This window comes from Strigops habroptila, chromosome 3 (assembly GCF_004027225.2).
Source record: "Strigops habroptila isolate Jane chromosome 3, bStrHab1.2.pri, whole genome shotgun sequence".
NCBI lineage: Eukaryota > Metazoa > Chordata > Aves > Psittaciformes > Psittacidae > Strigops > Strigops habroptila.
In genome coordinates, this window is record NC_044279.2 from 6055222 (window position 1) to 6078593 (window position 23372).

Consider the following 23372-nt stretch of genomic DNA (forward strand, 5'->3'; position numbering starts at 1 on the left):
CTTTTTTTCTACTGAAAGCTCTTTTTGAAGCTGCAAGACCTGTTAAACTAGCCAGCTTAATCTTTCTCCCCCACCCTATGTAAGTCAGTAAAGTGCGAAACTTTTAGGTAAAGAGCACTGAAAGATTAAGACCATTAAAAGCATAGCTAATACCTGTATTGAGTCAGTAATAGAGCATCTTACATAAAATTACTGAACATTCCTTATGTACTATTTTCATGGTTAGTCTTATTTGCTGGGACATTGCATGTTCGTCACTTGCTAAATAGGAGGAAATGTGCAGTCTAGGTCAAAATAACTTGTATCTAAGCAGTCTGTGGCACACAGGCATGAATATGAGTGTAGTAAGAAATGGCAATTGGCTGTAGCTGAATATTGCAATACATTGGTTACTTGTTCACTAGGGTGTTACGTATATTCCAAGTTCACTCTTCCACGTAGTTTGGGGGCAATATTTGGCTTTATGAAACCGGCTTGATGTACTAAAATTTTTCTGTGTGATGTTATAAAATACTTTTGTTTGAATTCTATTGATTGATAGTAGAGGAGGTGAAATAGGAGACTGTACTTCTGGTGGCAAGGGTGTACAGACAGATCAGAATTGCCATAATAAAGCAAGCTGAGGCAGAGGAAGATGATGTAAAAGGGGGGTGTAAAGCAAGAGAAGGCTACTGCAAACTGAATACTGGGAGTAAACCAGACTAGAAGAGATTTAAAAATAGAAGAATTTAGAAAGACACATTACTGGCAGTGAAATAGGGAAGGGCTACTGACGCTTCTGCCAGGAAGAGAGGTGGAAGTATGGAGGTAAACCTCAGCAGCAGAGGGGAAAAAATGAGAACATCAGTTCAGTTTGCTGGGTTTTGTCTTTTCTTTATAAGATGGGTAAAATCTCATGCATATTGATAGTATGACAGGACAAATTCAATACCTGACAGATGATAATGTAACTGTCACTGTTCTGCACGTGGGGAAATGTCTCCAGAGTTTTTATAAAAGTATTTCTAATATCTAGTCCTTCCTATTTAAAATACAAAGCTTTTAGGATCCTAATAGCCTTACTGTCCTGTGGGCTATGGATTTGGTGTTACTTCAAGGAGTGTTACTTGTGAGAATCACCACCAAGAACTTCCTTGAATCATCTAGGGTTCCCTCGGAGGTGTCTCCCACAGTCCTGGCCAGACCTGGCACTGTTTCACTTATGAGATCTGACGAGATCATAGCCTGGGGTGGAAATGGCTTCTGTAAAGAGCTCCATAGATTCAGGGAATAGGACAGATTAGGGTCAGGCTGACAAGATTTAAGTTGACACACATTTCGTGAAATGAAAAGGTCACGTTTCAATGAAAAAGAAGTGGGGGTTTTGTTTGTGGGGTTTGTCTTTTGGCTTGAATTTCACTGATGGCATTCTGGTCCACAAATGTAAATGAGTGTGGCCAATCCTTGAATATCAGTAAGGGCTTTTGAAGGTTTTCAGGTAGTTACAACTGATTCATCTGATATATCCCAGTTGTTTGAAAATACCAGTTCACTCCACACACTCTGTATTTTAAGAGCCTTGCCCATGGCTTCATAAACTAATAATATCCTGGAAAGCTTTGCACTTCTCAGTGGGTTGGCCGAGCTGCTCCAATGCTTTCCTTCTCGAGGGATTCAGCAGGGGGGAAATGCTGAGATCTGCCTGGCTGTGAAAACTCTCCTTTTGTCCCTTTTATAAAGTTTTAAACCTAAACAAGCAAGGATTTTAAATGAGGTAAAACTTCAATAAGCAGGTTTTTTTTGTTTTTTTCTTGTGTTGAAACATTCCTGGTTTTGGGGTTTTTTTTTGGTGTTTTTTTTCTATTGATATACTTATGGCATCATCTCCAAGCCCTAGCTGTGCTCTGTGCTGCCTCTAAGTGCAACAAAAAAGTTGCTTCTGTCTCAAAGAGAATGTAACATATATACAATATAATGCAACTGGAGGGAGTTCTCACTAATATAGATTCCCCAGCTGGAAATAAACTGTTGTAGAGATATCTACTGTGGACAGGAGGGTTGGAGGTTTCTGTTTTCTGGATTTGAGAGTGGTTTTAAAGGACTTCTGCTGATAACTATTTTTATTCTTCTCAATATTTTTCTCTTTGGGATTGATTTGTTTACAGCTCTTGTAGTTGCATCCAATTTCCACCTGTCATGGTGGTGCTATGACTTAAGTTGGATCTCACACATAAGGAGTCCCTAATACCTGTTTGAAACACAGTACCCCCTAAAGTGGACATTTTAAGACCCTTAACACTTTCATTCACTGGTCCTTCTTTTTCCCCTGTGCAGTTGCTGTGGTTGCTCTGAGCAGTTGGTACCACAAAGATAAATCTTCAGTTTTCCTAGACACAGCTGCATTACAATGCTATTGGAAGCTGTTTTTCCAAATAGTACTACTGACTGATGCGATAGTATGTTCTACATTGCAGTACGCCTTCGTAGAGGGGCAAATAGGCACGTCCATTTTTGCCTTCTTTGATCAGAGCAATCAGCATGCCCATAGCATGAAAGATGGTAGATTTAGGTTAGATATTAGGCAGAAGTTCTTCCCTGTGAGGGTGGGGAGACACTGGCACAGGTTGCCCAGAGAAGCTGTGGCTGCCCCATCCCTGGCAGTGTTCAAGGCCAGGTTGGACACAGGGGCTTGGAGCAAGCTGCTCTAGTGGAAGGTGTCCCTGCCCGTGGCAGGGGATTGGAAGTGGATGAGCTTTAAGGGCCCTTCCAACCCAAACCATTCTATGTATGACTCTCATTTTCTTACTCGAATGTGATAGCAGCAAATTTCCACTCCATGGGCATATGAGTTGCACCAGGCATTTTAATGATGAGGTAGGTTAGCCAGGTTATAATTGTCTTTAATTTGCACTTGCAGAAGCTGTAACATTCACCTGAACACGATTGGTACTGGGAGAAGTGGAAAATTATGTCTCACTTTTGAAACAAAAATCAAAGAAACAACTTCAGATCTTGTATTTGAAACAGAATATCCTGCTGATTGACCATGCACACTGGTATCAGTAGGATTTTTTGATCCATAGAGCTAAATGGATGCTGCAAGTAGTGAACACACAAAATTAGTTCCATGGTGGAAAGCATGTACTTTTGCTTTTATTTTACCTTTTTTTTTTTCTTTGCCTTTTCCACAAGCATTTCAGAATGCTCAGTCCTTTTCCCTGCTGAGTAGCGCATTGAATTCTTGCTCTTCTCTCTGCTATCCTTGGAGACTTGGAAAAATTTTTTAACTGAGGTTATCTCGGGTTTTCTCTAGTTTAGTTATTTTTAATAATGGAAAGGAGAGGCTGTCCTTCCCATCCCGCCCACTATTGCACCTTCTTACTGTAAAATATCATTTCCTTCATGAGTGAGGAATGAGTGATGAACAGAATGACTAACTAGCACAGGCCTGTGCACCGATCCTGGCACTTCTCATGAGCTTGTAAACCAAGGCTGTGTTTTCTTATCCTGTTGTGCCTTGCAAACTTCCCCTCTTTCTTTGCAGAAGTTCTTGCAGGAAATACCCATAGGCTTTAATTTCATTCTTACTGCTGCTTTTTTTTTCAGTTATTTTTGAACTTCTGCAGCGAATGGCTTTTGCTTTCAGTGTTTCTGTTCTGTAGGAGGGAACTGTGGGTGGTTACATCTGTAACGTGTGCTCCATAATCTCGAAGCATTTGTTCAAAAATTTCCTGTTTGCTCTGTTTCAATTTTTAACCAGTTGAGTGGTGTATGCTGATGCCCTGGGGGAGCCTGGCTGCTTCAGCGTCGCAGGCTCAATTGCATCCCACCAACACTTGGACCAATTGCAATAGGACCCTACAAGACCTGCAGCCTCCTAAGAGAGAATGAGGACGAAAGTTGTGTTGTAAACCTGTCACTGTGGGTGGGAGTTGAGGGGAGAGGCTTCTGAAGATCTTATTTTGTGTTTGGTTTAATTTTTATCCCTAAGCTTCTGGCCAGCCAGTCCACAACCCACGCTTCTGCTGAACTCCTGGGGGAAAGCATGAGGGCATATTAGGGAACAGTGGGAGTTGTCTTGTTGGTAGCCAACAGCAGAAGGGCCAAAGTATAGACTGGGAAACGTGTGAGAAAAGGATACTGCTTCTTCAGAGGAAGCAGAAGGCATGAACAGCAGGCAGTTTGGACGGGGAGAAGGAGTTCAGATTAGGGGCGAGGAGGAAAGAGACCACGGCTTGCCTTGGTTTATATCCATCCTGAGTATTTGGGAGCATATGGATATTATGTCCTCATGTTAACATTCGCCACAAATCTTTTTTTGTTTCTCCTTGTTGTGATGATGTGATATTTGCAATGCAAGTTTCCTTGATACTGTTGTTATAGAGACGTTTCTCCTCTCCTCAATGCCAACTATTAAGAGCCATCACGTGCAATAGCATTTGAGCTTATTCTTCTCCTGGCATTAGCAGAGCGATTTCTTCTCTTTATAAACGTTGAAATGTTTTGCAGCTTAGTTATAAATATAGCAAAATCATGTCGCTTTAGTTCCAGCATCTGGTAGGATCACTTTAAAATATAATTGAGTAAAAATTAGAATTTAAACAGCAATTTTGTCCCTATTTTGCTACTTTAAAACGAAAAAATCCAACTTTTTTGTCATGATATGTATAAACAAATCTCTTCTTTCTTTCATGAAACTAAAAATAACTACAAATGCAGTCTCTTTCCCCAATTGCTTGCAATTTATATTAGCATTGGCTTCAAGATTCAGAGTGTGGATCTGCCTATTGAACAGTCCCTGAACTGGTGGTATAAGACTGCAGGCTTTGTCAGGGAGACAGCCAGACATGAAACCCTGGTTGCTTCTTGTTTACTATTGTGGATATTCACTTTTGATAATTTTGTAAAGAAATGAAAGCCAGATGAAATGTGTTTGCATCTTGTTGCTGTACGTACAGGTTCCTGAAACATAGGGTGTGCACCCACAATACAGGCATCAGTTCTCTATGCTTGAAAATGGAGTATTCAACCCCTCTCTTGGGGAAGTATGTTACAGGTTTGTGGTGGGATCTGAAATTTAAATAAGGGATCTATTTTTTCCTCTCTCTTTTTTTAATCTCTCCTGTGTCCCGTCTCCCTCTCACCCCCCCACACCCCCCCCCCCCCCTTTTTTTTCTTACTCCTTTTTTTACTGTCTTTTTTTTTGAGGGGAGCCTTTGGACCAAAAGGTCATTGAATTTCTGTCCCAGGTTTTGTCTTCTCAACTCTGGTCTTAGTTTCAGCACAGAAATTTTGTTCAGCCCTAATAGTAGGTAAAAATCTGTGTTCAGGAGAGGAGGCTGCTTGAAAGTAGGTTGTGAGCACTCCAGTGAACCAATTGTGAGTTTAGTATCTCAGCCTAACCTTCTTCTGAGTAAAGAGTGTCAGTCATGTTCCCTTTTATGAAGTAATTCAAGCCTCTACATTCCCAATTTATTTTAAAACAGTTGACAAAACTTCTGTGATTCTCTACAAGGAAACATTTCTGTTTCAGATAGAACCTACAGAGCTGGAAAAGGGAAATACCTCTCTTGCTGTCCCGGAGCTCCTCATTGATTAAGTTCGTCTTTGTAATGGCGAAATATTTTCATTAGCCCTGGTTTATAATTTGTATTTCTGTGTAAAAGTAGTAAGGCTGTTGCTTGGCAAAATAACTGAGCTTTGGGCAATTTCACTATTTTTTTCTTCTGATGATTTGAAGACTGAAGATATACATGGGAGATTTGTGGCTGTGTATTGAAATGCATTTTTTTAGCCCCTTCTTAGTTGAGCTGCTCTGGGGGAGGTTCTTCTTTGCAAACCCTGTCTGCTGCAGAGATTTGTGCTGTAGTCAGAAACCTGTTATGTCTCTTAAAAACATGTAAAAGATGGACCCTGCTGCAAGAGCTTCCTCTAAGCTTAAGCCAAACAGATGATGTGAGTAAAGGATGGATAAAGAAACAGTTCAGTGATGCTACTCCAGGCTTCCCAATTCCCATGATTTAGATTATGCTTACTCTATACAAAGGCCTCACCCCTTGGACAAGATGGCAGGAAAAGAAAACTTAACATGACTTGGTGGTAGTAGTTTGCTACCTTTTTGCACCACAACACTTTGAAAAGGATGCGTTACAGAGTGAATTTTACATGCCATATCTTCATTTAAAAGCTGTGGCACACATTAAATTTAATTACTCTCCTTCTATGGCTTAAATTGAGGGCAGCTTCAAAAATGAGGGTGGCTTCTATTAAACTTAATTACTTTCCCCTGCAGTCTGCATGGTTAGTAATCGCAAGTAGATTCTAAACAAAGATACAGTAGAGAGATTTTTTTATGAGAAAAGAGCTGGAAAGTAGCCTATAAAATATAGAGAGATATCAAATACTTTTTATACTCAGGTTTAATTTCTTATTGTTATAGTTAGCTGGTACAATAATAATAATAATAATAATGTTTCAGTGTGATTAAGAAAGTGTTGCTGGGGAAGGGCACTTAGTTGAATTTGGCCTTTACATGTTTAAGCAATGAATTCTTCAATTTCTTCAAGTTCTTTTGCAGATTTATGGGGTGAAAAAAGGTTAATGATAGAATTTTTTACAATGTGTTCTATTGACTATAGATGGCAGATCTGACAGTTAAAATGAAAATTGTTCCAGAAGGAACTTGAGTCAAACTAATTATTGGAGATGTTATAGGGATGTATAATTATATTCACCTTAAAAAAAAAAAAAAAGAAAGAGAGAGGGGAAAAAAACTTTTACTACAACTGTGCTTTTTAAAGAACAAGTGGAGAAATAAAAGCTGTAATTGTTCTTAATTATAGCTAACTGTAATTGCACACGACTGCAATATGCAGCACATCAGCAGCAGATTAAGAGATCCTGGCATATGTGTAATGTACAGAGCAACTTTGATCAGAGGTGTAGTTTTATGAATATACTTATGTATAATTTAGGTCTCCTACTTTTGGATTCCATCCGTGTTGATTTTATTTTATTTTTATGGCTATTATGGCAAGATAATTGTCACTTGGAAAGTGCTGCTGCAGTGATTTATCTGCTCCAAACGAGTCAAAAACCTTCAAAAGGAAAACTTGTTTTCTTTTACAGCAATGATGGGACGTGACCAGGAGAGATTTTCTCGAATGCCCATGTGTAACTACTGGTGCAGATAGATGGCTAGAGGGATTTTTGTTTCTTTCTTTTTTTTTTTTTTCCCCTAAGAATCTGTATATAATCAGCACCAAGCTCCCAAGGATTTTACAGCAGGGTTGAAAATCTTTGTTAGCAATCTACCTACAAGTTTTTTAGATTCAAACCTCTCAAAAATGTAACCCATGAGTCTTTAGCCCATGTGAAAATGCTGCTCTGCACAAAATCTAGGGATGCGAATGCCTAAAGGTAGACTCTGATTTCTTCTCTTTGTACCTGATTTACAGCTTTTTTTCTTTTTTTCCCCCAGCTGCATGTACACAGCTCCTGGTTTTGAGTGCAATTTTGCCTATAAAACATGAAGCTGTTGTTACATAGCGAACTAAAGAGGGAACACAGATGCTTAAAGTAGGCTGTTGAGCTTCAAAACTGCTGGTTGTGTTTCTTACTGCAAAACAGATCATTGCTGAAAGAGTGAAGGTCAGTGTGCACCGTATTACCGATGAATGAGTGCATGTTCTTGAGATGGTAATTTCTGCATCTCTTGAGTAATTCAGAGGCATTCAGTTTTTGCCTTGATGTGCCAGGATCCTCTCCAATGTTTCCAACCTGTTTTAAGCTGTTCCTTTTACCCAAAAATAAATAAAATCCATCTGTCAATGAATGCCTGCCTTCCAAACCATCTTTTTGAAAAATATTTTTGTTCTAGACCAGCAGCAGAGTTGATTCAGCCTAAAATTTGTGGACCAGAGGGATCTTCTTAGACTGCTAGGATAGGGTTGGGGTTTTGCCCTGCTTCCTGGCACAAACCATAGCCCCACTTGTAAGGGGCTGTACTCCTAAGTTTGTTTGGCTTTGTAGTTCGGAAAAAATGTGTATGCCTACTCCAAAGCAGTAGAGAAGGATTTAGGAAAGAACTGTGTGCTTCTAAAAAAGGGATTTCACCAAGAAGGACAATGATGCACAAGAAATGAGTGGTGGATTTATGAGAGTGAGAAGCAGCATCAAGAAATTGGGTGAAATCACTCACAGCAAAAAGAAGAGGTAAAATGTATGGTTAGATACACAAGCAAGCACACAAAGATGTAGGTATACTAGAAGTTTAATGCTTCTTGTAGGTAGCAATAAGAAATTAAAACTTGTTCTTTCAAAAGGTTTACTTCATGGAAGATCTGATAACCAGCATGTTCTGAATAAAGTGTTCACTTCAAATGGCAGCACCATAGCAAAAAAATCTATTACAGGGCTGCTAACAAGCCAATGTGAGCAGTATTTCTTGACAGCAGGCTGTGGGTGTTTCTTTAAAACATCTGTGTTAAGTAGAAGAGGAATAAAAGCTGAAACCCAAATAGCAATCCACTTTGGCTACTGTTTTCTCATTGCAAGTATAGATGGATGCATTGACCCTGATCAGAAATTCTTGAAGGATAATTTTGGTTAGTAGAAGCTAATGTGGAATTAAATGTGTATACATTTGTGTATGTGTTCCCAGAAAAGCTAATGATACGATTCCAAATGCTGAACATGTTCCCCACTCCTCTTTGTTAATATAGTGTTGCTCATGCTCTGCAATAAACTATTATTTCTGTGCTACTTCTGTAATTACATTTAATAATCAGCTCTCACAGTCCAATAGTATCAAACGTAGGAGTCTTTTCAACAAACTATGATAAATAGCTCGTTGCAGAACTGTTGTACTTGAGGAAGCTTTACGGCTCTTTTTGTAAGATTTGTCATTTTCTTAATGCAGCTTCAAAAAGCTTCTGAGCTTCGTTATGGACGCCACTGTATTTTTCCCTTCCCCCTCTGCCTATGATTCTAGCTGGGTAAATGAAGCTTAATGTGCCATTTCCAAGCACTGTGACACTCCTCCAGGGCTGGTTACATTTACCATTGCTAAAGTCTAAATAAGTGAGTTTTAATGAGCACGAATGCTTGCTAATAGCCGATTCAGGTACTTAGTAGTCCATGTTATTTAACTGTGGTAGAATTACAGAACATAAATGGTCTGATGATTAATAGATGTACCTGCTATATATTGCAGCCTAATAGTTTTTGCCATTAAAGAACTATCTCAACATCTCTTGTTTTGGATGTGGTTGGAGAGAAAGGGACTTGGTTGCAGATTTATATCACTAGTAACTTACACCTTAAAGCACTTTATATAATAATTTCACACCACCATCTATATATTGTTAAGTAACATTAATGAACTCATTAGAGAACGGTGGTACTTGTGTACTTCAGGTTCCTGAGGTGGCTAGCTTAGCAGATTTATTCTCTCTGCTTAGCGCTGTCAAAAACAAACTCGACCTATCCTTTTAAGGTCAGAAGTAAGACAGTGAATTCGATCTTAATCTCCTTTCTTCTTCTGTCCCTCTAATTTTGGGCAGTGGTAGATGACCAGTAAGAGCACGGCTTGACTGTATTTTTCAAGTTCTGATCTATGAACAGGCAGGTGGAAAGGGGGGGGGGGGGGGTGGGGAGGAGGCAAAAAGTAACAGATGAACAACAAATGAACAAGAATGAAGAAATAATAGCATACAACATCTGTTGTGGCTTGCACTGAGATACTCCAGGAGATACTGCAGTATTTATGGAAATAATATAAGGACTGTTTTGAACTGCAGCTAATGGGACACAGACTGCCGGCTGGCAAGCCTGTTCAGAGAGTCCTTGCTGCATTTTTCCTATTCCATGCCATGTTTCAAACTGATGTTGTTTTTTTGGATCACAAGGAAAGGAGCTAAGCAGTGACTTCATCCTTGACTAACCATTAGGCATTAACTATTTCAGCAGCTGGATTAAAAGACAAATATGGCCAGATTTCTGTGTTATTCATATAACTTATGCATCTTTGTGATGATATGACTTCTTGGGATTATTTAGACTGGAGAATAGAAGGCTCTGGGAAAACCTTAGAGCAGCTTTCCAGTACTTGAAAGGAGTCCAAATGAAAGATGGGGAGGTACTCCTTGTCATGGATTGTAGTGATAGGGCGAGAGGTAAGGGTTTTAAACTGAAAGAGGGTAGATTTAGATTAAACATTAGGAAGACATTCTTCTCTATGAGGGTGCTGAGGCGCTGGCACAGGGTGCCCAGAGAAGCTGTGGCTGCCCCTTCCCTGGCAGTGCTCAAGGCCAGGCTGGACAGGGCTTGGAGCAACCTGCTCTAGTGGAAGATGTCCCTGCCCATGGCTGGGGGTTGGAACTGGATGAGCTTTAAGGTCCCTTCCAAGCCTAACTATTCTATGGTTCTTCTGCAGAATTAACACATGCCCCAGAGCTCTCCTTCAGTTCTTTATTTGTACAACTGAGTTTGACCTCAAATTGCCTTTGGGACTTAAGGTGTGATTCTCCTCCTTCCTTCTGCACCGTGGAGAAGAAACGGTGATAAAGTATAACATTGCAATCAATGCAAATGGTAGCATGAGCTACAGGTCACTCAGATACCAAATGTGCAAAACTTCCTGCCCAGAGAGGTTACAGTAGGCTTAATGAGCATATGGGGAGGAATGTCTGCTCTGTTTTGGGTGATCTTTCTTTTCATTTTGGAGAGAGACAGAGGGTATTTTCTTCCCACTAAGCTCATACACCTCCCTGAGGCAGGAGCCTGTGCATCACCTCTTTCTCTCCCTGTACTAACGGGGTGAAGATGTAGGAGTTGGTACCGCAGTGGATTCTCCCACATGTTCCTCCTGCTGCTTGCTGTGCCCCAGAGAGACAAATTCTGCGCCCATGGTGCTTCCTTCCCTCACTTCTGAGTCATTAACTTTCAAAATGCAGCAGTTCCCTGAGAAAACACACAACATCAGCAGTCCCCATGACAGCCACATCTGCACATCCACAATGGCAGGGGCTGATCTTGGAGCAAAGCATCAAAGCGGGATCTTCTGCATTTCTTCTCTATGCCCTGGCAATTCTCCCTGATGACCCTGCCTAAATAGTATCCTATCCATGCCCCTGTTACTAATCTATAAAATGGACACGCTGCTGTGGTTCTTCTACCTGTTCATTTTTATCTTGCTCTTTAATACCACAGCAGATGATGTAAGAGAGAGGAGCTTTCATCTGACATCCTTGGGGCGTACTTAGACAAGAGGCCAAGATCTTAGCTGGGATTTGCAGGTAAATTGCAAGGAGTGAGGATTTGGCCTGAATTATGTTTGAACTTGTAAGTTACATGATTGCTGTCATCAAAGATGTTGGGGGGGGAGGTGTGTGTTTAAGTTGAAACTTGAATTTTTACGAGATATATAAAATAGTCACAATGACAAGGGCATGTTTTATTTGGGGTATTATCTGTATATTGGATGTACACTGGACTTCCACTGTTTTGGTGGCAGGCGCTTATCACTAAATACACAGAGATTTCTTTCCTCTTTACCTAAGGAGGAATGAAAAATTCAGAAGTAGCAAATTTGGAATAGTGAGAAATGCAGCTTTTAAAAATAATCACAGGAGAAAACAACAAACATGTTTGCTCATGTCCTTTATCTCAGTCAGCTAATCTTGCAGAATGTCAGCTTGTATAGAAATAGATTTTTACATATGAACTTGTTACATCACTTCCTAAAAAAAGAGTATTTAGCTTGTATTTAAATAGCACATTCAGAGACTGTTTATGCAGTATTTCTGCTGCAAATGTGTGATCCTTGTTAGCTAGCTAAGCTCTGTGTGAAGTTTTAAAACAATGTTTTTTGTTTGCTCCTTATATTTGCTCCTTACTGTGTGAAAGATAAAATACTTACAAAAGTATCAGTTTGAAATCTTCATATTTTTAATACCTTAATTTTAAAGAGAAATTAAATTTTCTACCATTTTGTTCTCTACTGGTCAGAAGGAGCAATTCTAAAAAAAGATATGCTAAAAGCATGTGATACAGAGAAAACAAAACCTGTGAAATCCATCAAATTAGTCATGGCAAAATCAAATTCAAAATTTAAACCCCATTTTATCCAAATGTAGCTTGTTTGTTTTGCTGCACTCTAACAAAGCTGAGAACTATCCAATTTAAGACTGCAGAAATATCTTGTGTCTCACAACGGTATTTCAACACATGCTATTAATTCTTCAAGTTAACTCTGACATAGTCCCCCATGTGGTTTTAGGAGGAGCAGAGACAACAATGTGTCTTTGGAGGTGCCATTTTTCAACCGAAATGTGAAATCAATGTCCTGAACCATTTGTGGTCATTAAAAATCCCGTGGCACTCTTCTGCAAGAGTAGAGACATTGACTCCCAAGTCCTAGTGAAATTCCAACTAAGCAATTATATTCCTCCTGATGCAACCTTCCTTTTAAAGCTAACTTACTTGACGTTCCTCTTCAACTGTTCTCCCCCAGTCTAAGTGGAAAATACTTCTTTACCCTTTGTAAACTTTTCTTGAGTTCTGCTTTATACTGACAGTTAGTAGCTGTCTTTTCTCTTGCCACATCACTGATGCATGTCTATGCAGTAACAGTTAGTGCGTGTGCAGGAGCCCTACAATTAAAAAAGCTGTTTATCGATGGACTAGTTAAAAAACATTGGAATTAATGTGATGTATCCCTTTGAGTTAGTGGTCATAGGAGCCATAAATGCTGTAGGTGAGAGGTGTTGGTTGACCATATGGCTTGGACTCCTCTCTACCCAGATCTTCTTGTGTTGCTGAGTGTAGCATCGAGAGTTGGTGATATGGTGACTGCTCCCTATCTGTGTGTAGGCAGGACCAGGAAAGAGTGGTCAAAAGCATCAGCTGCATTGTTTGTTCTGGCAAGCCAGATTTGTCAGCAGGGCATAACAAGGAACAACTCGTGGTTATGTAATATTAGGAAATACTTCAAGATAGAACTTCCTAATTATCAACATTATCACAATTTGTTACACCCACCTTGTCAGCACGCTTGGCATGTACAGTTATGCCCACAGTGGATATTCATGGAAAAACACATAACTTTTCAAATGATCCTCCCAGATCCCTCATTTCTCTTCAACTTGTACTTATTTCTGTTCACAAATATATCCCTTCTGGTATAATTAATGCTTGTGGCAAGTGTAGGACTCTATTTAGTAAAGGGTTGAACATTTCATCTAAATGAGAAATATCAGCTTAACATTTGGGTTTCTTTTGTGCTTCATGGAAAACGAGCATAAATGATAGAGCTGCTGCTACACATCCTGGGGAATCAAAGGGATCATGGTCACTTGTCATGGAGAAGACAGGATCCTCTAACCTTCCTGGCTGAAACGATGACTGCCAGCTCTGATGGATACAACCACGACCTCAGGGTTTGAATGCTTCTCTTCACAAGCTGGAAGACTCCCATATTCTGCATCTTGGAGGGTTTCTGCTTGCATTTGTGCTGTTTTCTTAATAGCACATGATACAGACTCCTTCTTCATCTTCGCCCTTATCCTTATGTCCTTATCCTTATGTGCCCTGTGTACCGTAGGCGAGCCTTACCTCTCCCCAAAGCATGAGATGGAAAAAGGAAGAACAGTGACACTCTTGCAGGAATGTGTCGCTGCCTTCCTTTCTGCATTTTCCCCAGCACCCTGACAGATTGCATAGCTTGAATCCATATGCTTTCCTGTTCGCAACAAAAAGTGTTCTTGATGGAGACCTAAGGCTTTCCAAATCACTAAGGGTCATGATCCTGCAAAGGAAAAATTGTTTCTAAGCAGAGTCTGGAGTCACATGGTTTGAACTCGGTACTTGCTAAGGTTCCTGGCATGCATCTAGCAGAATGCACACAAGAGGATCTCAGTTGCCTTTTAAACCCCTGCTCTGTCTCCTGTGCCTCAGTTTACACCTCTGCAGAACCACATCATAGAGTATTAAAATGGACAAAAATGATGCACAGTTAAACCTTGGAGCTGTGTTGTGCCAAACCATGGATGTAGGTGGATAACAACAGCTGCCATTCAGCCTCTGAGGGAAGAGCACCATATGATTTCTCAGTGAACAAAACATTTAATACAAACACAACACTTCCCAAATATTCTGCAGAGTTTTCCTCAACAACTTTCTTTAAACAAAACTAATAGGCAATAAAGTCTGTTTGCTGATCGTTATGCAGATCTTTCCACTTCCACTTCACTATGAGGTTTTGAGTAAAATATTTATACTTTATTGCTTTGGTACACATCCTACTCCGATCCTACGGGAAGGATTTCTTAGCCTGTAGAGAGAAATGCCAAAATGTGTGTGTGGTGCTTGGTTCACCCGCATTGGCTTCCTGGGTTTTGAGAATAACTATTTAGTCCTCCATGGAGGGTGCAGAGCCTTTCCAGTAGGTCAAAGCTCCTCGCAGGTCTATGAGGAATTTGTAAACCTGCAATTTGATTCATTTGGAAGTCCACATGTGAGGGGTAGCATTTTGGAGTACAGAACTCCCACCTACCACCCTCCTGGCTTCAACAGCACTTTCATCTTCCATATGTACAGACCACACTGCCCCAGATCCATCCTGTACCACTGAACACAAAATAGGAAGCTGTAAACGACCTTCCTGGATATGCTGCAACTGCACTTTGTAGTGTCATTCTGCACCTAACACCTTTTCCAGGGTCTTTAGCCTTGTCCTCTTCTGTCCTTAGCGTTGCTGTGCATTAGCTTATCCCATTTGCCTTGGCACTGATTTTGGTGGAATTCAGGGGCAGCCCTGATGAAGCATTTAGGTTTACATCCTCACTCTTTTTCAAGGTCGTCCATTCATATCACAGGCTGGACATGAAAATAAGTGGTCTTATATTCAATCTCCCTTTGAGTATTATCCTTTTCTTGGTTTTATCAAAAGAAAAAAATGTATTATCTTTCTCTTGTTTTTATCCAAGAAAAATAATAATTTCTGTAGATACAGTAAATTATGAGTTATATCTATTGTATGTGTCATTTGGGAGTACTAGGGATCTGAAAATTGGTTGTATAAGTCTAGCTTCAGTTTCTTGAAATACTGCAGAATGAGTATCCATTATCTTTAAATAAACTTTAAGGATTTTCTTGATGAGTAATTTGCTCCGTAAGATTTTCTTTTTTAAACTCCCATGAAATATATTTATAGAGCAGTGTTTCAATTCCTGATATTTATAGGACACTTACAGTGGACATTAACCATCTTCAGCATCCCGTGTGCCATTTATTTTCAGTGACATTGCAGAGATAATTGTGCTTGTTTTCTAGGAAAATAATATTTTTAGTTTTATAATCTAAAGGATTTGGGGTTTTTTAATAGTTTAAATGTTTACTGAGTTGATGAGTAACAGTGAAATCTTTGGATAGTTGTGAAGTAATCAGACTTCTCTTTTACTTGTGAATTTTAGAGTTTTATTTGAATTTGATTTGTATTTCAAAAATCATTCCCTTACATATTTTTGTTTAAAATTGGAATTTGATCCAACCAAATGTGAAACTGGCAGCATAATTCATTACATGAAAAACATATATGCTAAAGGTCTCGCAGTATCTTTGTTTAACATTCTGATCACAGTCAGGGTGGTTTTTTTACCACTGTATCGACTGTTTAATAATTGTTTTCATAACGCCAGCATCTCTTGTAGAGAGGGTTATTTAACAAAAATGAAAATCTTTACAAATCTAGATGCACCAATCACTCACTTCTCTGCTCAGAAGCTGGCAGTGTGTTTCCAGTTTAACGTCCTCCTTTAAACCTAGCTTCTGCTGCAGCTTGATGCTTCCTGCAGTACCCACCCGCAATTTGTCTGCTTGTCTCTTTAAGCTGGATGAGCAACTGCTATTTTATCAAATGTGCTCCCATACCCTAAAGCAATCAGGCTTGTGCTATTCTGTTATTAGAGCGGTAATAAGTAGCTAAAGGGTAGGGAGCCCCTTTAGAAGAAGAAACAAAGAAACACCCAGCCTGACTTTTAAGTTCAGGTTCTTCCCCCAAAAAAGCATTTTCATTGAAATGCTTTTTTTTTCCTATTTCATTTTCACTGAAAGGAGATGATGCCTGTGATTAGTGGTGGAAGGGAAAAATTTCCTGACTGTTGGAACCATGCAGTGATCCAGTTCTTTGATAGGTTATAGAAAATATCTTATTAATCCTTTGAACTGTGTAAGTCATGAGTAGGGCTTGGGAAATAAGGTGGTGTGATACCAATGTGCAGGAGTTTAATGAAAATAAAATATCTAAAGCATATAGCTGTATCAAATTACCTCATAGAAACCAAGTCTGTATTGCTCCACTCTAATTTCATTTTCTTATCTCTTTACATTCTCTTCCTCTTGCTCCTGGCTCTCACCTTTGAAGTCATTTATATCATGGACTTTGTTCATCACAGGCACAGCTAAATACGTACCTGTCTGCCTTTGCTGCAGTGGGAACAGGCTCTTCTAAGAGAGGCTTAAATATCTGCTGGCCTGTCACTGAATGGTGTGTGCAAGAAAAGGGTGTGAAATATCTTTTTTTTTTTTTTTTTGCTTATTCCTCTTTGCAACCACTGAACACGGTTCTGATCTGTGCCTTTTGAAGCAAAACACTGGGAGGTTTAAGGCAACCTTCTGTGACCAGCAAACTGCACAGCTTGAAGATAGAGACTCAATGAAAATGCAAAGCCCTGCGTGTTTAGAGGGACCATTTTATCTTCTCTGACACTGTAATGGAGTCTACAGTCACCAGTGTAACCATTAAGGAAAGAGCCTGGGAGTCACTGTGGGGTACTCAAATAAAAAAATTAATAATTAAAAAACCCCAGACCCTTGTAGCTGCTCATAATTCAGATGGTGTCAAAAAGCATGGGGGCATCTAGAACTGAAGAGGCGCTCTGAATTATTGTAGGTTTAATATAATAACTCTGTAGTTACTGCATTAAAAGAAGTGGCCTCAGAACATGGTAAAGGTCTGCAAGAGCCTTCAAAAATATCATTCTTTTTGCCTTCTTTTTTTTTTTCCTTTTTTCTTAGGCTTGGGGGTTCAATCTGTAAGGCTATAAGGTTTCTACCCTTGCAACAAAAATGTGGAGGCTTGGTTCCATACTTCATCATTAGATCCATGGCTTTGGGAATTGTTAAGGCAAGGAAGATTTTGAGACATGTCTGGATTACCACCATGACCCTTCCCCTCCCTCACCTCCCCCCCAAAAAAAAAGATTAGATTTTTTTTTTTCACCCCTTGTATGTAAAAGTGGGTGGAAAGGATTTTCTGTTCCTCAGCTGTAAACAAGGAGAAGAGAGTATTATGTTGATGTTTGTCCCATACCTCAAGTTCAAAGCCACGAATGTGAAAATTTGCTGTTTGGATCTCGAACACTGAAGCAAACAGGGCATGAACCTAGCCAGCTGTCTTCCATGCAGTGGACTTAGATAAGGGCAGGTAGATTTTGTAACTGAATGAGCAACATGTGAAATGAGATAGACTTTTGCAAAGTCTAGGACAGCGAACCTCCTTAATACCTCCCTGCTGGTTTTCTTGAGGTCTTACACATAGGAGAGAAAGGAGAAATGGAGCTACGCAGCTGTTTTCCTGATGTTTGGATCTAAGCAAATGTGCTGGGGAGGGGAGCAAGGACACAGTGGTGGTAGATCTAGGGTGTATTTTAAGGGCTATGTACATAGGTAATGATAATGTATTAAATTGTTCTTCAATGTGACATTCCTACTCTCACTACCATTTTTTTGCAATTTGTTTCTCTCAAATAAACTTCAAACCCACAAAAGAGATTGAAACAAATAGATTGCATCAGGAATCACATATTTGGAAAACACTTATTGCCTAAAACCCAACATAAGAAGATTTAACCTGAACATGGTATTCTTTTCAGTCATGACATGGTTGTGTATCTGTCTAATATATTGCTCTTGCTGCCGTACTGAAAAAAAGGGAACTTTTTCTACTAGAAATTTGGCCCAGTGCTACATTTTGGCTATGTCAGATCATGCAGTGCTGGCATTTGTAGCAGTGATAATTTTATGCCTAAAAAAATGAGTAATTGAACTCTTGAGAACTTTATTCTGATGAAATCCTTAGATCACATTCCATCATCTGCTTTTCACATTCTCTTGTATGTGATCATGTGGACATCACATCCACAAGTGATGTATTTGTGTATAAAGCTGTGTGTGTGTCTGCACTCCTATAAAATACAGGCACTATAAAGGTCTTTAAAATTTTATAGCTTCTTTAAACACAAGCTAAGTTTTCCTCACTTTGTGTCTTTCAGAGAGACCGCCACAGAATTATCTGGAACATTACCAAGGTAAGCAAGTTGCTCTAAACTACATCTGTATATCAATGTCTGAAAGGTGCTGAAAGAAGCAAGACCTTTTGAGCCAGAACATGATCCTTTTCCTAAGGAAAACTGCTGGGATACTGAGAACTGGGGGTGCAGAGAGGAGAACACACACTGCATGACATAGACAAATAGACTGTGAAATACTGGCACGACCAAAACTACACAGCTTAGAGAAACGTGTTGGAAGCTGTTTTGAGGCTTAGCACAGTTGTGCACCTGATGAGAAAAATCCCAGATGTGGCTTTCTTCCAGCTGTGCAATTATACCCATTGCAGGTGGCTTGACTTTTGCTTTAAATTTCACCTGAGGGATGAAGAGAGAGAAACTTGGAGGTAGGAGGAAAAACCACTGTGATCTTAAGGCATTTTCACTTGGAAAGCAGGAAAGCAGCTTAGACCAACTTCTTCTATGCTGAGAAAGCTTTTCATAAAATAATAGAACTAGACAAGACTCCCAGGCTGCGATAGAGGTTTTTAAAAAGAGACCTGCCTACATATTGTCAGAGGATGCAATAAAGTGCTGTAATGATGCAGATAGAGAAAAAGGTGAAGAGAAGGGAAACAAAAAATCTGATATGGTAATCTGTTTCTTAGCAGAGATGCTTGGTGAGTAAGGAAAATGGTGCTCTCAGTCCTCTTGCATCTTCTGTCACCAGTTTTTGCTCTCTGAGGTGCAGGGGATTTTAATGGGGTAATGGGTTTGGGGTGTTTTGTTATCCTATGATTAATACCAGTGTTGTAGTTCATACGATATATAATGTAAAAATAATATTTCAGCAGGAAAGTTCTTTAAGCATGGTAATTGTCGTGGTTTGAGCCCAGCCGGTAACTCAGAACCACACAGCCGCTCGCTCACTCCCCCCCCCCTTCTTCCTCCCCCCGCTCCCGGAGGGATGGGGAGGAGAATGGGAAGAATGCAACTCCCACGGGTTGAGATAAGAGCAGTCCCGCAACTAAGGTATAACACAAAACCACTACTGCTACCACCAATGATAATAACGATTAGTGAAATAACAAGGGGAGAGGATACAATTGCTCACCACCCGCCGACCGATACCCAGCCCGACCGGAGCAGTGATCTGGGCCTTCCGGGTAACTCCCCCCAGTTTATATACTGGGCATGACGTGCTGTGGTATGGAATACCCCTTTGGCTAGTTTGGGTCAGGTGTCCTGTCTCTGCTTCCTCCCGGCTTCCCCTCCTCCCTGGCAAAGCATGAGACTGAGAAAGTCCTTGGTTGGAATAAACATTACTTAGCAACAACTAAAAACATCGGTGTTATCAGCGTTGTTCCCAGGCTGAAAGTTAAAAAACACAGCACTGCACCAGCTACTAAGCAGGAGAAAAATGACTGCTATAGCTGAACCCAGGACAGTAATGCATGCAAGTTATTTCTCTTCTAAGGCAGAACAAAAATGTCTGCCTGTTTTTATGGTGGATGTAGTATATCAGTTGGCTTGTCTCTATCGGTAAGCTGTAAAAATGTAGATTTTCATTGTATGTGATGGTTTTCCGCCTGTATGTGATGATTTTTTTTCCCCTTCTGTAATGTATCACCTTGTTCTGTAAGTATAAACTTGTGTGATTTATATCAGGTGTTCATTTATTAGATTCCTTTCTTTTTATGACTTACTATCGCTTGATATTCTCACTTGTGCAAGCAAATATGCTGGTGAAATTTTGCCAAGCATTTGCAGTGCTGACCAATAATCAGGTCTACCTGACACATAGAAGATTATATTCATCTTCATTGCAAAAGAATTACAATTCTTCATACAAACAAAAAAGAAAATACAGAAAAAAGGGATTCAACAGAGTAGCTGTGTCCTTGTTTAGGAATGTCAACAACAATGCTTAGCTATACCTTTTAATGTGTTTTGTGCTAGAATATTTCTAGTTAGACTGCATGCCCCAATTGGTTAGGTATTATGTGGCTAATATACTGGAAACGTGAAGTCCTTGTACTGCAGAAATGAATTCCAGTTTAAATTAAAGTTAAAATGAGAGCTATAGGTGCTTGGATAAACATCCCATTTCATACTTGCCGTTAATGATTGCGCAAATGTGGTTTTTGAGTTATTACCACAAAGCTTTAATTTCAACCATGGCAAGATGTCACCAGTAAAAATCAGATTGTACAAGCACTGTGCACAAGGCATTGTAATTGTGTTATAAATATTAAAACCAATAATCTCGTCTTGATTTAAAACAAATGTTTACAGCTGTGCACAGGTTGGCTACTCCTCCAGCCTTCGTGGGGATTCACCTGTTCCTGCATTTCTCTAAACAAGCTGTTCCTTGGGATGTTTAATCTTGCATTGTGATGTATTAATCTAATATATTTTTTGTTCTTCTTTCAAACTTCAAGTGAACCATTTTGCTATTATTAATTCATAGCAGCAAAACAGTCTAATTTCCCCCACCTACACCACATCTTCTTCCACCTGCAACTATTTTATAGCATATAAAATTTTAGGTGTTCCACCTTGAAATGATGAAACTAATAACCACTTCTCCATAGTCACTGTGCTGCTTCTATTTTGTCCGATGGGGCAGAGAAAGCCCTCTGTAATGGTAGTAACTTAACTCTCATTTGTGCAAGCAAACATACTGTCATTTCTCAGGGCAGTAATGACTCATAGAACCACAGAATGATTTGGGTTGGAAGTGACCTTAAAGCTCATGCAGTTCCAACCCCCTGCCATGGGCAGGGACACCACCCACTAGACCAGCTTGCTCCAAGCTCCAGTGTCCAACCTGGCCTTGAACACTGCCAGGGATGGGGCAGCCACAGCTTCTCTGGGCACCCTGTGCCAGTGCCTCCCTACCCTCACAGTGAAGAACAACTTCTACATATCCAACCTAAATCTCCCCTGTTCAAGTCTGAACCCATCACCCCTTGTCCTATCACTACAGTCCCTGATGAACAGTCCCTCTCTGGCAACCTTGTAGGACCCCTTCAGATAGTGGAAGGCTGCTATGAGGTGTCAACGCAGCCTCCTCTTCTCCAGACTGAACAGTCCCAGTTTTCTTAGTCTGTAGACTCATGAGTATATTTGTGGCCAAGATTGAGAAAATCCTTCTCAAGCATTCATAAACATGGTGAAACGGTTTTCGCTGCATGCAATGTAAGTGTGAGCAGATGTGTCTGTACTTGGAATATGTTGTCTGACTGTCAGGAAGGAATAGACAGTGGTGGCATTAATTTTTTGTTCTCATTAAAAGCAAAACCACAGAACTGATGAAAAATAAATTCTTAAAATTTTACATCATTGAATTAAAGAAGAGAAGCTCAGGATTTTTCCTAGAAAGCCATTGTAAATAGTCAGTAGTTACAGAAGAGAGTATTTTTTATATTCTCTCTTCTAGTAACCAAGAGAGGTTATGTATGTGCATTTTTAAAAAAGCAAACATAACAAAGTGTCTTGTTAAATGGTGATTTTTAGTATATTTTCCATGAAATGCTGCTGGTTGTTCTCTAATTATTATATTTAAGAGGAAGAAGAAATTACCTTCTTGCCAGTGAAGAATATGTACCATTGATAGGCAAAAGTAAAAAACTGAGTTGGTGGGCATCATTTAGAAGGAAAGCTACTAGATTAGCTTTGCCTGTAGAAAGACATAAAAATATTCAGCACTATTATATTGAGTCAGTACTAATTTACCAGTTATTTCTGATGATTTTAGGAAGCTCAGGCTAGAGAAGGAATTGAAAATTTCAACTCAAAATACGATAAGGAAGCTTTACAATTTTTATGTTAACTGACGTTGTTATATCCATGAATGTATATTGTTTTATTCGAAGAAAGGCTTTCTGTGTGCAACAGCACATCAAAGAACGGATCTTCACAAGGAAAACTTTATAATAATATTAAGTTGTTCATTGCATGACCTATTTAGAGTACTCAGATACTTCTTGTTGTAGACTACATAATTAAATTTTAAATGGAACATGATAAAGAAATTATAGTGGTGATCTCCAGAGATTTGAATACCCTATTTGGATCTTTACAAGAGTGTAGTGAAGGCATACTTTAAAATTTAATAACTGTCTGGCCTAATTTTTTTTTTCCCTTTTAGATGTTCTATAGCTGCTATAGCCGTCCTATTTCAAACTGTATTTGCTCTCAACATTACATAGACGATACCTGTGACACAGACCAAACTAAAAGTATTAGGTGAACTATAGCTTAACTTCAGAAATCCACCATTTAAACATGATGCAGAACAATTAATGAACGAAGATAATCTCCTAAAATCTTGTGGTGACTAAGCTTGTAACCACTCTTTTGCAGGCCAGCATCTGAGCTAAGCAGTCGAGAGGAGTAGTAAATGAGCAAGGTGGAGTGCTCAAGCACAGTGCAAAGCCCTATGGGCATGAGGGAGATGATGTTTGGAGCTTAAACAAGAAAATATTCAGCTTCAATATCAAAGGAATGATTTCGGTCTCTAGCCACTTCTGTTTGTTTCTGTGAAAGTTACTTTATATTTACAGAAGAACAAATATTTTAAATATAGACTAACCGCATGGATTATTTATTTGCTTAATACTAGGTTAGTAACGATAACAGAAGTAAAATCTGGGCTACTTTTCCACTTTTATGTAGTGGCTCAATTCTACATTTCACTCGGGGGGAGTAAAGTTTAAACAGTCACTTCCTCCTCTAAGCTGTTCTTTCTTAATGCTTAACAAAAACTCAAGAGAATAATTTGCATAGATATTTTTCATACAAAAAGTTGTAGAATTTAAGCAGCTCCTGCTTAAATCTTGAGCATAACTCAGGAAAACTTGTATTTTGAAGTGAAGGCCATCTTAAAACTGCCATTTAGAAATTTCTTTAGAGGGCTGGAAGGAAATCTGCAGTAAAATATAACGGCATGGATGCGCTGATGTGAAAATGGTCAAATATGTTCAAAATAGAAATTAAAACCTTTGGCTTGTCTTAGAATTACAATAATTTGCAATTTTATACATTTTAAACCAGTGGTCT

General features: G+C 39.4%; 1 protein-coding gene across 10 annotated transcripts in view; it reads left to right on the plus strand.

Annotated features, from left to right (window-relative positions):
• CELF2 (CUGBP Elav-like family member 2) overlaps nt 1-23372 on the plus strand; it is a 567687-nt gene that overhangs the window by 237188 nt on the left and 307127 nt on the right. For all 10 annotated transcript variants that reach the window (XM_030479087.1, XM_030479090.1, XM_030479069.1 and 7 more), the window contains one exon: nt 18312-18347. Coding sequence is in view for 2 of the 10 variants with exons in the window: in XM_030479077.1 (XP_030334937.1) it covers nt 18312-18347 (36 nt within the window). In the remaining 8 variants the exon portion in view is untranslated. The remainder of the gene's footprint in view (nt 1-18311; nt 18348-23372) is intronic.